At 38.3% G+C, this 11,822-nt stretch overlaps 1 protein-coding gene across 1 annotated transcript; it reads right to left on the reverse strand.

The window, feature by feature from the left end:
- Positions 1-1,763: 1,763 nt before the first annotated feature.
- LOC108878815 (protein shisa-like-2A) lies at positions 1,764-11,822 on the reverse strand. The gene is made up of 3 exons (XM_018669784.2): positions 11,540-11,822; positions 8,602-8,738; positions 1,764-3,710 (listed from the first exon to the last, which is right to left on the reverse strand). The coding sequence occupies exons 1-3, from the start codon at positions 11,743-11,745 to the stop codon at positions 3,520-3,522; spliced, it is 534 nt and encodes a 177-aa protein (XP_018525300.1). The 5' UTR covers positions 11,746-11,822; the 3' UTR covers positions 1,764-3,519.

An 11,822-nucleotide genomic window follows, 5' to 3' on the forward strand; every position in this document is an offset into this window, starting at 1 on the left:
ATCTTTTTTTGTATTCAAGCAAAACACTCTCTGTGCTTGCCAACCATAAAAAAGGTTGCCCCACACTTTACTTCCATTACAACTTGTCAAGCGACCCATGACATGTCAAAACATCTTCTCATCTGTTTCATTATTAGTTTCAGTATTATACGAGCGATAGTTCTGCTCTCTATTTGACACAGTGTGGCAGAGCATAGTCTTTACCAATTAACATGATTTTGTGGCTATAATTGTTGTTTTGGATGCTTCCTGTGAGCAACTGGTGTGATTGTGGTCTGATGAATGTGATCTTAAGTTGTTTGATGTCTGCTTTTATGTAATATGCATATGGAATATGACATTTACTTGTATATTTCCACTTGGAAGTGTTGGACCATTTCCTGTACAATTATTTGATGCATACATCAAATACATACAGCTAAAATATGATGCATTATTAGTGATTACACTGAAAGTAGTTAAATGAACTCCATCTTGACCAGACACAACATTAAAATTTGTTTTATACATTCATGCTAGAATAGATTACTGTGAGGTTTCTTGTAGTCTACCCTTGCATACCTTTAACAACACTGCTGCTAGAATCTTAACTCAAACCAGGAGGAGAGACCACAGATGTGGAAACGAGGAGGTCTTTGTGGCAACCTGTGTCTTTAAGAACTGATTTTAAGTTTCTTCTTTCAGTCTTTAAATGTGTCCACCACTTTGCCCTCGTTTACCTGAATGATTTGATATGTTCCAGCCAGTTTACTTAAATCATTGCATAGAGACCAGCAATTCCTACATATCAGTCTAAGAATGGAGTGTCAGCCAGAAACGTGAAACTTAACAAGAAATGAGGGATGGGGGCTTATTTATTTAGTCCAGTCGTCACTCTGGCTACATATATTCAGGCCATGCTTGGGAGTCTGCATTTTAAGCCCAACCCATGTAGGCTGCTGTAAATACCAAACGCATGTACTTGAAAACCTAGTGGACAGAATTTCACCAGTTTCGGTATGCATGCTCTAGGAGCAAGTGACCATCCATCCATCCATTATCTATACTGCTTATCTGTAAGGGTTGCAAGGGAGCTGGAGCTTATCCCAGCTGACACTGGGCGAGAGGCAGGATATACACTGGACAGACAGCCAGTCCATCGCAGAGCCAACATACAGTATATAGACCAACAACCACTCACATTAACATTTACGGGCAATTTAGAGTGAAGCAAGCAACCAAACTCTGAAATGCCACTGTACAAATCACACATGAGGGGACACAACAGGTCGGTCACCTGCTGATTGCTTAGAAAATGGATGAAAAGAGAGAAGACAGTGATGTGATGTAGGGTGTGTGTGAATGAAAGGTGGTAAGACTTTGTTATAGTGTTTCCAAACAAAAATATTAATATTATTATACTAAAAATATTAATATTATAGTCTCTCAGATGTGTGCATCAGAAATAAATGACTGAATGCAATATTTATTTTTTGAATAATGCATCAAAATAAAAAAGAAAAACTGTAATCCATACATCAGCTACAAGGAATAAAAATGTGATAAAAAAAAATTTAAAAAAAAAACATTGGGAAGGTTGGCATGAAAAATTTAATTATGACAGTCACTAAACTTCATGGCTCATTTTTGGCAAAGTTGATACCACCAAAAAATATACAGGCTGACAGCATCCAGATCAAAGCTCACAGACCTGAGCCACTGCACACTGCTTAACAAGAAATGCTGCATCACTTCTTTAAATATGCACCTGTGTATCTCCCACACTTTGAAATGTATTAATTCATTTTTAAACTTATGTAAATTGTGAACTTCCATTTCAGAATTTTCTCTGAGGAAATTTGGGGATTGGAGGGTGCTATACCAAAATTAGGCAGTGTAGTGTTGTGGTGTGCAGGTATGATTTCCATCATTCCATCTTCATGGTATTTTTCTCATCTGTGACATACTTGCATGAAGTGAGTAGTAAGTGATTAGTAATATTTAAATGATTTGATGTCCAGGGAATAAATCTATGTTGACTTGTTGAATGTTTACTGATTTGACAGATTTAGAATAAATCATCTGCATAGCAAGTCATAAAAATGCAGTATGTGAGGTAAAAAGGTGCAGTAAGATCAAAGCAAGAGACAAACACAAACATGTCACAGCTTTAATTACTTTGGAAAAAACACATTTAAAGGCTAAGAGGCAATCGTGCTACAAATACAAGATTAGTAAACATAACCACAAGTGTTAATGAGGCTGTTAATAAGCTCATGAACTGATGAACTTATGAAACTGAGACTGATATTACTTGAATATTGTTAAAATGAGCTGAGCAGTCAATGCACAATTGAGAATTTACAGCTACAACATGAAGCCAAAACAAAAAACCAAAAAAGTGTTCATGGGACACAGGCATCAAGTACCAAGTTACATGGCAATCAATTATCACGACATTTCACTCAAAACCAAAAATATGACCCTCATGATGGCACTTGAGAACTGGTCAGATAACTGCTTAAGTCAGTAGGATTGACAGACTTAGACACTGTCATCCCTTGGTCCATGCATTTAAACTGTAAATTTCCCCGTTGTGGGAAATTATAATAAAGGATTATCTTATCTTATCTTATCTTATCTTAGCATATGCATTTAGCATTTGTCAAAACAACTCTAAAATATGCTGTAAATATGGCTGCTGTAGAAAAGGCTGCATAAAGATGCTCCACTTTTGAAGCATTTCCAGTGGGCATTTGAAATGAGAAAAGAGACACGACGCAGCTGGAGCATGATGTAACTGCATCCAGTGGAGATTAGAAACACACTTCCACTTGGGGGACTTGGGAGTGAGAGATTTAATCAAAGCAGAGAGGGAGATATCCTGACTTTTAGTCTAGATGGGTCAAATTCCAAAAACAGTTTCCGGCCATCAGTTTAAATGCAAAGAAACCATAATAGGCACAAACAAATCAAACACACAACGCGTCAGTAAACTCAGTACCCTCAAAGATCAGGTCACTACATTCTTGTTGTTTGTAAAAATCACTTAGTCTCTCAGGTTCAAAAAAATTCTATCAGTGATGTCAAGGGTTTCTCATCATTTAACATAATGAGGTTATTTCTCAGTGGATCTAATTTTAAAAACAATAACTTCTGCACCTTTTTTTTTCAGTTTTAAAGGCATAAAATGCAGGAACAGCAAGTGCTAACAAACTCTTGACATTAGGGAAATTGCTATTGAAATGAGCTCTAATGAATTTATTGTAACTCATCCCATCTCCTGTATATAAAACCATTTAAAACCATTTAGTCCAAATAATCTGTATTCAACACTTGCTGCAAACATTTCCCAAAGACCCCTACTGCAGATTTACTACCATTCATAGCAATAATCATTTTCAAACAATGACAATTCCTCTTAGGATTGCTCAGATTATGTGGTAATCTATAGTTTAGTGTAGTAGTAAACAGGTTGGCATCCAATATATAAGAATCAAAGTAAAAGTATCTGGTCAAAAAGTCAAATATTCCACAAGTCTATGCAGGTCCCTCAACTTTGATAGATGTCACAGTGGCCATGAAACAACGCTGGAAAAGGCGGTCAGGGTCCGGGGGCTGGTTGTCACAGTCCAGCTTGCCACTCAGAAAGTGTTTCCTGAGGCCTTGAGGACCAGCAGGCACACTGGTGGTATGACTCATTCCTGGTCTTTGTGGACTTGATGTAGAACCTGGAAGACAGATAATTCATTTAGTAAGTAAAGAGCCTGACACGTCACAAAGACAAAACACTGTCAAACATAATGCTTTAGGAAGCTGTTACAATCAATATTTTTATTGTAACAACAGTGAACCAGAGTCATATTGGTCAGAGAAGAGGGGGGGCAAACAAGAAAATAAAATGTTTATTAAGTACAGCGAGTAAAGCAGTTTTTGTGGTCAATAATTGTGGTCACATATTGTGATTATCATTTCATTTATTTGAGTGCACAATGCAGTGTTTGATGTGAGACTACCCTGTCAGATTTCACACACTATGCCAGTCAGTATACTGTATACACAGTGTAATACATAAGTGTACTAACTGAGGTATCTGATTTGAGACAGCATGCTATTGGTTATAACAAAAATCTCCAAAGTAATTACTGTGATCTGAAAGCAGCAACATCACCAAAAATAGGTCCAACAAGGACGCATTGACATTATGAAAGAATAAGCTTCCACTTTGTGGTAAAACTAAAAGTGACTATACAGAATTAATTTCCAAACTTTTTACATGACATAAAAACAAGAAATATTCTTGAAACATTCTGTTTTATTATCTGCTGTTTCTTCTTTTGTGTTGCACATCTAAAGAAAATCTCTACATACCTTTAACAAGTTAAAGGAACTGTTGAACTGTTGTTGATCGATATTAACCACAGACTGTCTATACTTTTCTATGGATTAAACATACAAAGACAACATGTTAGTGAATGTCTGAGGTGTATTTCTGAATGCCAGACAGAACCAGCTGTTTTTCCCCTGCTTCAAGTGTTTACAGTAATAAGCTAATCACTTCCTGACTGTGACTTTACATTTTGCATAGAAACATGAGAGAGGTATCAATCCTCTCATTTAACTCTGAGCAAAGAAGCCAATAAGCGAATTTCCCCAAGAGTTTCACAACAACATACAGAAGAATTAGACTAGAATGAAAGTACAATTTCAGCATATTTTCTGTATTCCTCTGTGAAAGTAAGACCTATATAGCTATACGTACTATATACTCTCCTTAAATGTATTTAGACTGAATAGCTGAGGCAAATGTCAAAGTAAGGGACAGACTAGTGAGCGGCTGATCATGTTCTGAGGGAGTAACTTAACAGTAACTGAAAATCTTGTTTTTGCTGACCACCAGTGGATTAATTTCTGTGTGTTAGTGTGTTAGTTCACTGTGACATCGCTGTTGGGTGTGTTTTCAGGTGCAATAGCACACTATTGACTTCACTCATTAGAGGCACGTTTCAGAGGTAAACTCTGCCTACAGAGACCTAAAGCACAAACAGGATTCTCCAAATCAGGACTGGAGAACAGCCACAGAGAGATTACATTTTAGCAGATATTTATTTATTCATCTATTTGTTAGTTTTGAGTGAGAAGTGGGATTTCCTTTTCTTAGTGCCTTTTAAGTTGTTTGCTTTGGCAGTTTATATCGTTTGCATGGAAATTCATATAAACATCAGTGCAACATCCATTTGCCTTGACCTGAAGGTTAAGTGTTGTCCCTGTCACATTCTGCCTCCTAACAAACACCAGGCTACTTCCCAGCATGGTCTGTTAGCTTGGTCCAATGTCTACAGATATTACTGAGAAACAGGTAAAAACAAACTATTATGGACATATCCTATGGAATTTACTGGGACAAAGGTTGGTGGTAAGAGTCATTGCACATCACCAACTGCTTACAATCTGAAAATTCTGATACTGCATGTAAGAGCCATATTGTGCTTTACCCTAAAGAGAAAAATAGAATTATGTAACTTTGTTTTACTTTTTGAGTAATGTTTTGGAAAATGGAGTTACTACTCAAGAAGACTTTTTGTGCGTCAAGATTATTGGCAAGAGGCTGCTTAATAGTAGTGGTAATGTGGAGGATAGAAAGGAGGAAAGATAGCCGCTATGTGAGTCAAAAAAAAAAAAAAAAACAACAACAAAAAAACTCTTGATGGAAAGAAGAACAGACTAACGTGGATTAAAGCCATTTGTGCATGGATGAGGAACCAACACAAGCCCTCATATTGGAAAACAGTAAGTTTGTGGATGCTTTGCAGTATGATTTCAACTGCTAAGTAAACTAACTCAAGGAAAGTGATGGAGTCAGTCAGATGGCTTTAATTACCTTGTTAAGTGCCTGCTGTCGGAGCTGCGCAACATATATACCGTGAACACATTTCATTGAAGTGTATTTTGGATATCTCAAGCTGCAAAAATCTGCTGTCATAGTAGAAAGAAAACCTCAGTTGCAACAGCTACTGGGTTCTCAGCACGTATGAAGGAAGAAGCAGAGCATGCAGCCTTGGTACGTTCAGCTGCTTTAAAAAGGAACAAGCGCTGGAGATTAAAAAGCTGCAGCTGAAAGCCAAAATGGAACAACTTGCACTGGATACAGTTATTGTTACAGTCTAATGCGTTCACAAAGTAGACCTAAAGAAGAGAGTGATGGGGCTTTGCTGACCTCAAATGCTGCTGCAGGACAAGCAGCATATGTTCAGATATCTTTCAAATGAAAGTGCTCGCTTCAAAACCTTTGTAGCGAACAGGGTTACTATGATAAGGGAGGTGTTAAAGTGGGGAAGTTCATGCAGAACAAAGATTGGATAAACGGTTCCGCTTTTTTGCTGAGACCTGAAAGTGAGGGGCCAAAACAAGTGGATAAAGAAGATTTGATGCCAGAAGAAGACCCAGAAATCAAAACATGTGCCAGAGTGATCAAGACCAGCACACAAGAGCGCTACAACACTGTCAACAAGCTTATCGCTTACTACTCGACATTGCAACGACTAAAAAAGGCGGTTACATGGTTTCTCAGACTAAAAGATACACTGATGCTACTGAAAAACAAGAGAAAGGAGCTTGAAGCCTACAACAGTCAGTCTGTGAACAACCCTGACAACCAGAACAAGCTCAATGCACAGCACATGAAGAAAATCAAATCAACAATTCAACAGAATTCGTTGTCAGTAGAAGAGCTAGCTGAAACAGAAACAGAGCTCCTACAGCTAAGTCAGTTACAGGACTACGCTGAAGAAATCTGTGCTCAAAGAGAAGACACTCAAATCAAGAAAAAGAGCCAGATCTACAGACTTGACCCCATATTGCTAGGATGGCATACTAAGAGTTGGAAGAAGGCTTAATAAACCTGAAATGCCACAAGAGGCTAAACACCCTGCCATCCTTCTCTATCCTCTCAAAATTCACCTATAGCCAACCTCATATTCTAACACATCCACCAAGAAGTTGGACACTGTGGTCGCAACTATATGTTGGCAATATTGTAACAAAAGTATTGGTTCCCTTAAGCTAACTCAGCTGTAAGGAGGATTATTTCAAAGTGCATTGTGTGCAGAAGGCTCAATGCTAAACCTGGAAGACAAAAGATGGCAGACCTGCCTGAAGATAGGCTACTTCCTGATCAGCCACCCTTCACCAATGTGGGGGTTGACTTTTTCGGGCCATTTGAGATTAAACATGGAAGAAGCCTTGTTAAACAACATGGCATGATTTTCACTTGTCTCACAAAGAGAGCTGTTCACATTGAGGTAGCTCACAGCCTCGATACAGACTCCTGCATCAATGCCATACGCAGGTTTACATGCTGAAAATTTTACGCTCAGACAATGAAACAAACTTTGTTACAGCAGAAAAAGAACTGCGCAAAGCGTTGGAAAACCTGATCAGACTAAACTACATAACACCATGGCCAGAAAAAGGCATCAAGTGGATTTTCAACACCCCAGTGGCCTCACACCAAGGTGGCGTGTGGGAAAGACAGATCCATACTGTAAGACTGTACTGTGTTGAATTCCGTGCTACAGCAACAGACACTACATGACGAAGGACCCAAACTATTATGTGTGAAGTTGCGGCCATCATCAACAACAGTCCAGTAACATACTCATCAGATTTCCCTAATGATGTTGAAGCCTTAACGCGTAATCACCTGTTGCTTATGAAAACACAACCCAATGACAATCAGTATGCAATGATGGAGACAGATACAGTATGTAGCCAAAAGTGGCTCACACCATAGAGGAACTAAGACTAAGACTGACGTATTGGACAGACTTATAAACAAACTGTGCCTGCTGAAACATGCAATGTGAACAGTTTGAGAATGTCAATAAGAGTTCATGTATATAATTTTTTATCTCTTTGTGTTATAATGTACATGCAACGGTATAATGTAATTATGTTGAATGTTGTATGGCTCTCATGTTTATAATATGTGGTAATTGTGGTAAATGCCCCTGGTGACGTCACAGCGGCTTAAGTGGCAGAACAGTTTAAGCAGCCCAAGGCGAAACACAGGATTTTTTTTTGACCATGTGCTTTGCTAAGCAAAAAATAGAATGGTGTAACTTTTTTTTACTTTTTGAGTAAAGTTTTGGAAAACAGAGTTACTGCCCCAGAATACTTTTGTGTGTCAAGGTTATTGCCAAGAGGCTGCTTAATAGTAGTGGTAATGTGGAGGATAGAAAGGAGGAAAGATAGCCGCTACACTGCACTCACATTTTGTGCTTTTGAATATGTCCCTGCACATTTTCAAATCTAATCTTGTTATTTCATTGTAGACTGAATATGTTCTGTACTCATTTAATAGTTTTGTCCTTATCTTCAAAGCAAACAAAGAAGCACAAAAGAAAAATCATAAACCATGTGGAGTGGAGTCAATATCTGAGCAGTTAGTTTGAAGATAGGAAAATAACAAGCAACCAAAGACTAGAAATGTCTGGTTCTTTCTTTCAAAACCTTTGGGTCAGCCACAACTATAGTATGTATCAGAGGGTTGCTCCTGAATAATTCAGTGTATGCTATTGATGTGTTAGCAGAACAGACCCTGCGGGAGATGCAGTATAGTACCTGGTGCTCGGAGTGGCAGCCCATTGTCCAGACCCCTGGGTTTGGTGGTGATGAACAGATAGCAGAGGACACACAGAGTGATGATGAAGGCAAGAAGAACCACAGCTGCTACAGAGAGACCCACAAGAGCTCCAAGACTGTTGGACACAGAACAAAGACACAGCAGGAGTATTACCTTGCACATTCTCTCAGAATGATGCTCATAAGAGAGCAAACGCAACACATGATGGATCCTACTGCATCAATTTGAAATTACTTTATTGATTAAAGATTATAAATGAGTTTCCTTTATGTTTTTAAAAGGAATATTCAAATTAATCGGCAATCTGGGTATTATTTCTCACTGGTTCTAGATTCCACACGTAATACACAGACATGAGACTACAAGAGAGACAGAGAGCAAAAAGTGAATTTCCCTGAACTTTTACTGAACTTTTCCTGCGTAAAAAAAATTCAAACATGTTTTGAAGACTTCTTCTTCCTTAAGTCTGTGTCTCCTATATCTCTACAACAGAGCTACAAGTAAAATGTTATCATGATCAGTCATCGTACTGGACAAGAGCAGGTGAGTTCTCAACCATATAAGACAGATGAAATGACAATAAACCAATAAAAGAATCTTAAAATTGATTCTGGGACAGACGGGACACCACTGCAAAGATTTCTAAATTGGAGTGCCATGAGCTCTCTGCCTGATCTTTGTCAGAAAATGATCTGCTGCAGCATTCTGCACAACCTGCAACTATCAATAGCTGTCTTACACAAACCAGACAGAGGAACATTACAATAGTCCATTCTGCTAGTGATGGTAGAGGAAGCTTTTCTGAATCCATCTGGGAGAGCTGAGATAGCAAACAATCATTCAGTAACATTTACAGAAAAGACCCAATCCCCTGCCCCACCTCCCCACCTCCCCACCGCAGTAAACAGTGTTTAACCAGTGTTGAATGCCTATTACCAACTCCCTATACACTTCCACATTTAAATGGAAAGAATGTACTGCTTGCTGATTAATATTAAGGAGATTTTTCTAACTTCACACACTGTTTTGTTGTTTGTGCATCCTTGTGCCATGGCTTCTTCATGGACGTCTTCAGTCAGTTCAGACAACCACAGTTTACAAGGGTGGGGGCCAAGTCTTTTTTACATTTGATTGGCTCATGGTGGCATTTAAAAAGGCCAGGGAGAGATTTCTACTGTTGTTAATGATCACAGTATAAGGAACATATCAGCATGGTTCTTCTGACTCTGACTCATGCTCAGATGTTTTATGCGTGGTCCCACTTTATGTATGTGTTAAGCTGTTACTTTTATGGAAGCACTATAACAAGCAGGTTTTATGAAAGGCATGGCAAATTGCAATGCTGCTGAATTTATCTTTCACCTGCATATTTGCACTTACATTTGGTATGACTGATTTGTTTGTGTACTGTCAGTAAGGGTAAGGAAATAGACAGAGTGCACTTGATGTGCAGCCACAGAAAGCTGAAACAACAAGAAAAATGGAATTGGTTTAATTTCAAATTCCCTGGAAAAAAACCTAGGCACTTAGTCTACTTTTAAAGGATGAAATATGCAAGATGTTTAAAATCTTTTGTAACTGATGTGTTTCAAATCTGCAGCAGCAGATCGCATGATGATGTTTTGCATTAATGTGTGTTGTACATTCATGCCGGATCATATGAATGCCTAGTCTGTGCCTTGAGCGTAGTAAAGCACTCCAGTAAGCCTGAGGATCAGTGGGATGCTTTGTACGCATAAACACCAGACCAAACACCATGACCAGATATATGCTGCCCAGAGCCAACCAATTTCACTGGACTAAAATTTCCACTAACACTTTATATGACTTACACTGTGATTGTAAACAGATTAAAAGCCCATTATAAGCAAGGATAACCAGAAATGCTTCACAGAATTACATTTAGTCATAATAAAGCTAATTATATGGTAAAATATCCACTAATTCACATTCATTAATATTGATTTTCACAACATATTATACATAACAGTTGGATTGAGTACTTTCTACTATTATCTCACTTCCAACATCATCTTACTTATCTGTAGTGGTATCTGACCATTCATGTACTTGTGTGTTTCTGAGAAAAGTGTTCCTGTGTTGCTGTAATCCCAGTTATCTCTATTATATTAGGCTGGTATCAGAAATCTCCGAGACAAATATCTTAAACATGGACAAATAAAAACAGAATAATCTGGATGACATCCAACTAGAAGAAAGTGAGTAAAGTCAATAATTGAAAGATAGAAATTCAACCAAATAATGGCAGTAAGTAAATGATGCATTCTGAGAAACAGAATTATTAAATTTAATGTGAGGGAAAGTGATCTCTCTCTCATGCATGTAGACACATTCTGTATCAATGAAAGCAGCCACACCACTGAGATGCTGTAAAGAGAAGTTGGACCTATGTACTCCTAACTCCTAAATTTAAGATGCATCAATAAATAATTATTATCTTATTCATTCAATTAATATATTACAATGTTGCCTTTAAGACATAGAAGGCAAGGTAGCATTAGAAATGATTTCTCTACTCCCCACATATTGATTCAAGACGACTCAGATTGTTTGAAAAGGTCGTCAAGTCTTTGTAATTGGTCTTCAGTTTCAGCTGTGACAGTCACTTAACATATATAATAACAGTCACAAACTGCAAAATGCCATCAACAGGTTGGCCTCTGAACACAAACCGCTGTTATAAACAGTAGATCATGCGCTTTTCATCATACACTTGTATACTTTTTTTTCATTTTTGAGGCTATTACTGCTTGAATATGAGTTTTGAATATGTGTATGCTGCAGCCGATTCTACATAATAAATTTAGTCAACATCATACATGTCTGACGGCGTTCATAATGTGAAAAAAAACTATGAACAACATTTAAATGTAACTGCTTTTTATCTCTCCTTACCTTAGCCACCACATGTATCCATATTCGTAGGGGAAAAAGCTGTTGGGGTCATCACAACAGTACTTCAAGTCACTGAACCCACAGCAGAAAAGTGCCGTGGTGTCACCGTCCGTTTTCGGACACGTGAAGCCCCCCACGAACACGTTTTCTTTGCTGTAATAACTTTCGCAGTCCGAGCTCATGTCAGACACGGGCTGTCCGCACATGGACAGCCGGGTGCGGAGTGGCGCACGTTTAAACCCTCTCTCATCTCGAGCGATTTCCTCTGCAGCGACTTCACGTC

The sequence above is a fragment of the Lates calcarifer genome, linkage group LG17 (assembly GCF_001640805.2).
Source record: "Lates calcarifer isolate ASB-BC8 linkage group LG17, TLL_Latcal_v3, whole genome shotgun sequence".
NCBI lineage: Eukaryota > Metazoa > Chordata > Actinopteri > Centropomidae > Lates > Lates calcarifer.

Bases quoted from the DNA above. Each gene is read 5' to 3' on its own strand.
- LOC108878815 (XM_018669784.2), bottom strand. From the start codon at position 11,745: ATGTGCGGACAGCCCGTGTCTGACATGAGCTCGGACTGCGAAAGTTAT. The intron at 8,739-11,539 runs GTAAGGAGAGAT...TGTGTCCAACAG, and splicing joins GGATACATGTGGTGGCTAAG to TCTTGGAGCTCTTGTGGGTC. The intron at 3,711-8,601 runs GTACTATACTGC...TCTGTCTTCCAG, and splicing joins GCTGCCACTCCGAGCACCAG to GTTCTACATCAAGTCCACAA.